Genomic DNA, 5,786 nt, shown 5'->3' on the forward strand with positions numbered 1-5,786 from the left:
CATGCCCTATATTCCATCGGTCTATTCCATCCAAAATACAAATACACAGTTACACCATACAACCTACTTACCACCATTAATATCTTTGATAATACTTCCCCTTCTAGTACACTACTCTCCTCCTCATATACCATTTCTTTTGACACTTCATTCATCACCCTTCTTTTAAGCTCGCTTACGCTACCTGGTATTTCCGTATCTAACCCCCTCTTGTATTAACTTACTTAAACCCATTAGGATACACTTATACACCATATCTTGCCCTTCACAACTCTGCTCCACAACTAAACCTTCAGGCAACCTTTCAGAATTCAGATTACTCTCTTTATCTTCCATCCTCCCATGCATCCTCGACATCGCATCTGCTATCATATTCTTATTTCCCGGTACATATTCTAACCTAAAATCAAATTCATTCAAATCCTCTATGGTCCTAGCAACCCTTGCATTCACACACTCTTTCCTTATCATATACACTAGGGGGCTGATGGTCAGTACGCACAATGAATTTTACACCATACAAAAATACTTTCAATGCTTTCACACAAAATCGTATTGCAGCCAATTCCCTGTCAATCGTCGAATACTTCCGCTCAGCTTTATTAAACGCTTTACTAACATACGCTATTACTCTCAATTGCTCTTCTCCATTTACTCTCTGCATTTGAACCAAACAACCACCCATACCTAACCCCACTCGCATCCGTATACAACTCTAGCATATTCGCATTTTCACTGTAGTCTGGAAATGCCAAAGTGACGTCTTTCGCGGCCTCTTTCCTTCAACCTTTCAAACGCTTCTATCATCCGATCATCCCATTTTAATTTTGTACTATTCCTTTTACCCGTCCATTCATTCAAAGGCTTCCCTATACCTGAACAATCTCTAACAAACTTGCGCCCAAACTCAACCAAACCAAGAAAACCTCGCAACTCACGCACAGTCCGGGGACGTGGAAATTCTCGCACCTTATTCACAAACTTGTCACTCTTCCTTATACCAGATTTACCCACTACATGCCCAAGAAATTCCACCTCCCTGGGACAACCATGTACACTTCTCAAGCTTAATTTTCACACCCAACTTCAATTAACCGCATCAACACTGCCTCAAGCAACCGCATATGTTCCTCAACAGTCTCGCTCGCAATCAGAATATCATCTATAAAAAACAGTCACCTTCTGTCTATCAAACCCAGCCAAAACTACATTCATTGCTCTTTGGAAGGCAGCAGGCGCATTAGCAAGACCAAAACTCAACCTTTTAAATTGAAAGTGACAATTTCGTACTTGAAAATGCGGTAATGGGCCTGCTCCCCTCTGCCAGAGGCATCTGGTAATAGCCCCGCACCAAATCTAATTTAGTAAAAACTTTCATTCCATGCATCTTATAAACACAATCAGACACCACATTCATTGGAAAACGTTCTTTAACAGTCACCTCATTCACCTTCCTATAATCAATACACATACGTAAACTTCCATCAGGCTTTCGTACAGGGACAATAGGGCTATTCCAGGCACTCTCACTCCTTTCTATTAACACCCATACGCTCTAATTTCCTGACACTGCTCCTCTATCTCCTTGGCAATAGGCGGAGAAAAATGCCTGGGGACGCTGATATATGGGGGGTATCTTCACTGAGAACTATTTTAAATTCTGGCAGGTCTGACCCCCCACAATCATCGTCACCGAGACTCATAACTCTCCGCTTATCCCATAACATCTTAAGCAATCGTTCCCTTTCGACCTCACTTACACTCTCATCTAACTTAATTCTTCCTTTCAACGTATCGTAATCCCAATCGTCATCGTTCTTTACCTTACCAGACATCACCTGTCTCGCCTTAACATATCTTCCATCCTCTACATTAATCAGTGTATACATACATCCCATGCAATCGCCCTCACGTATTCCACGTACTCTCTTCCTCCTAACACTCGGCAACAACCTTACATACACCTTGGGTTCCTGCATATTCATAACACCATCATATATATACGCACTCGTTTTCACCAAATTACCTGCTTCCATACCTTCCACTACATATTCATCCTTGTCACTATTTGAAATTCCCAGACTGCTCGGCCATGCAACTTTTACACTAATAACCTCACCTTTCTTACCCGATAACTTTACACTTTCCTTTGCTACCAACGGCACTCCCTTCCACACCTTCGTACTCACTCTGCCATCTTCCTTTAAATAAAATTCCCCACAAATATTACCTTTAACCTTTATTTCAATCATATTCACACTTGGATGTACAATCATACCACATTTTTTCAGAAATTTATACCCCAGCAGTACGTCATATTTCTCATTCGCTCCCTCAACCACGTAAAAATCATTATCCTCCATCATCAGCCCCCCAATCATAACATTTTCCCGCAACTTTCCTTGCACAGGCATACGCAAATTACCAATCCCTTTTACTTCACCCTTACATCCCTTAAATTCACAAACCTCTTTTACCTTATCATATGCATTCCTAAACATTAAATTGACACCACAACCAGTATCAATCAAACCAACCAACTCTACACCATTAAAAATCATTTTCACACTCATGCAATCATGTGCTCTTTCTCCCATCACATCTTCATGCAATAAACCCTCACGAACATGCATCACATTCACTCCCCACACACACGAGGACTCACCCAGCTGAACCCTCTGATTAATTAGTTTCCCGAACATCCTGGCTGACTTGATCCCTTATTCCTACAAACCCTAGCTACATGCCCATCTGCACCACATTCAGTACACTTACCCCGTGGCTCCTTGCACATTCTAGCATAATGACCATCCTTACCACAATTACCACAAATTACATTCATACGATTATTACGGCATCCACTCGCTATGTGTCCAGTCATACCACACCGATAACACTTAACCACTTTCTCTTTCTTACAGTCGCTAATACGATGCCCTGTCTCTCCACACCCGAAACATGCTCCTAATGCCCATCTACACTCGTTCTTTTTATGTCCTACCTTCCCACACCTATAACACCTCTCTTCACAGATACCACTACCTAACCTAACTTGCTGCGTACTAGCACTTCTATCTCTCCAAACTTGATTTCCCTGTCTAAACCCGTCATTTCTCGCCATGGGTATTCCTACATTACTCACCCTAACACTTCTATCTACTACACTATCAGCTGCCCTCATTGGCCCTCTCATAACAGCATCTCTAAAACTACCAAATTCTGGCACACATTCCTCCATTCCAGTTCTTACACTCACAGATTTACTTTCTTTCATACACCTATCCAACTCGTAATCCTCAACTATCTCTAAAATATCATCCCAAGTCAATCTCTCTCTAGTCCACCTCATTTTCTCCTTCCGTTTCAAATTAATAAACTCGCACACACTCTCTGGTACTGTACCCAAAAACTTCTTCATTAGTTCCTTATTTTCATTTATTCCTTCGTCCCCATACTTCTTTCTAGCCAATGTTTCTAACCGACATACATACATCGAGATTGCTTCACCCACCTTCATTCGTGCTTCATCAAAATCATTTTTTCGCTTATACCTAACACTACCTTTCATACGTTTTACCTGTTCAATTATCCTATTCTTTACACTTTCATACTCAACCTCTCCTACACTCATTATCACCCCATACATCGTCAACAAATTTCCTGACAAAAATTCTCCCAACTCCCTAGCCCAAACTCTCTTACTATCCCCATACTTAGCCTGACAAAACTTTTCATATTCCCTAAAGAAGTCATATACATTCCTACTGCTATGTTCATTAAACCTTTCACACCTAGGAACCTCTCTCATAAACACTGTCTTACAAACTTCCTCTACTTCATTCTCACTACTATCTTCACTGTCTACTCCCTTCTTGTTGCCTTCTTCTTCATTTGAATACAATGAATCTAGTTCTACACTCAAAGTCCTATCTTTAACTATTCCCTTCTTACCCTTTTTCTTACTTACCACCTTCACCCAATCATGATCATCCTCACTCACACCCTGACCTTTCTTCTTTTCTTTCTTCACATTATCTTTACCTTTCTTCTCAGTCTTCCTATCACCCTTCGTTCCAATCTTACTATGTCTAGGCCCTTTACTTTCAATATCACTATCACTACCTTCCCCATTATCACTTACCCTATCCTCTTCCACCATCAACCCGTTACCAGAAGCAGAAGCCACTCCTCCGACTGCACCTTCACCTATGACCGTTTTCATCATCCCCATTACTTGCCCCATCATAGCTTCCATTCGTTTCTCATTTTCTCGCATCCTCATCTCAACACCCTCTTCCACTCTCTCTACAGTTCCCTTTAACTCCCTAAGCTCCTTCTGCATCGCCGCATTCTCCCAGTTCAACCTCTCATTCTCTACTAGCAACCTCTCTTTCTCAACTATCCACATCTGCTCCCGTTCTTTATAATGCCGCAATTCCTCCTCCAAAGCCTCGTATTTACCTTCCATTTTTCTTCAACCTTAACCCTAATTCCGTCCTTCGTCAAAGAGTCCAGCTTCAATCCCACCTCTCAAGTCCCTGTTCGGGCGCCAAATTTATGTAGCGGGATGTATACAAAACACAACCCCCACACCCTTGATCACTCTTACTTCCAAAATATCCCACAACACACACTTTCCCCTTACTTTACTTTAAACTAGACTCTTGGACAGAAGGAAAATGAAAACAAAACATAGCCTTAAAACTATATTAACGCAACCAAAAACAGAACACATATCATTAAACTGACTTAACACTAGAACAAATCACTTATCACCAAACCATCCACCATATGCCATAACCCAGGAACAATCACAATTTATCATAAATTCAATAGACAAAAAAACACACAAAATTCGCTGTATATATCGGTGCGTGATGGTACCGAAAACTCGCCAACAATCGAAAAAACAATATCCTTTTAATGTACCCAACACCGTCAGTCCACGCACAGTACCAAAAGCACACTTAAGACTAAATAAATTACTTAATACTAAACACCAATCATATTCTGCAACACAAAAAAAAATAATGCCAAACCAAGAGAACCTCTTGGTTCACACGCAACAGTCCTTAAGCAAGTTGTAGCCTACTGGCACTGGCCAACACTATCGTACGGCCAATTCGACTATGCAATCTTATGCGGTGGTCGTCGTTATCAATTGTCGTGAGAGAAATCCGTATTTTATAGCCGGGTCATCAACGTTCAAAAATTCTGTATTTCAGCAGTCTATTCCTATATTCATTGTCCGGTCCGGGTCGTCATCATCAAGCTAATCATATACAATATACACACGGCTGGCAAACACCACCTTCCAGGCCAAACTAAAACTCCAAGGAGTATAAAGGAATCCAAAGGAGGAACTACGGCCTGCAATAAAAAAGAAAAAAACGCTTACGAAAACTCCTAACTAAACTAAACTATCGTACTATAATCAAAGATAAACAATAAACTTTCTATCACTCATGAACGCGCCTAACAAAAATAAATAAAAACAGTACTTACTCAGAATATAAAAAAAAGCTTCACAGCCGGCTTTCGAAGAGCAAAAAAAATACACAGCCGACTCCTTCTATCGTTTGATATCCAATGCTTTCGCCCAAGACATTCATCACCACCCTATCCTAGCTAAAAAGGTAAACAAACAACCTCAATTATACCAACAATCTTTCCAACTTCAAACAATCATTCGCTAATTACCCTTTCCTCAGCGCGCACCGCGGACACACAAAACACGCACACACAAACGCACATACACACATACTCTCTCGCGCACGCGCGATCTA

The 5,786-nt window shown here is 41.0% G+C and overlaps 1 protein-coding gene across 1 annotated transcript in view; it reads right to left on the reverse strand.

Moving 5' to 3' along the window:
- Nucleotides 1-1,666: 1,666 nt before the first annotated feature.
- LOC137632500 (uncharacterized) overlaps nt 1,667-5,786 on the reverse strand; it is a 4,232-nt gene continuing 112 nt past the window's right edge. The window contains exons 1-2 of the mRNA XM_068364463.1: nt 5,506-5,786; nt 1,667-5,370 (exon numbers count right to left, since the gene is read on the reverse strand). The exon at nt 5,506-5,786 is cut by the window's right edge and continues 112 nt beyond it. Coding sequence (XP_068220564.1) covers nt 2,687-4,468 — 1,782 coding nt within the window. The 5' untranslated portion in view covers nt 4,469-5,370; nt 5,506-5,786 and the 3' untranslated portion in view covers nt 1,667-2,686. The remainder of the gene's footprint in view (nt 5,371-5,505) is intronic.

The sequence above is a fragment of the Palaemon carinicauda genome, chromosome 41 (genome assembly GCF_036898095.1).
Source record: "Palaemon carinicauda isolate YSFRI2023 chromosome 41, ASM3689809v2, whole genome shotgun sequence".
Lineage (NCBI taxonomy): Eukaryota > Metazoa > Arthropoda > Malacostraca > Decapoda > Palaemonidae > Palaemon > Palaemon carinicauda.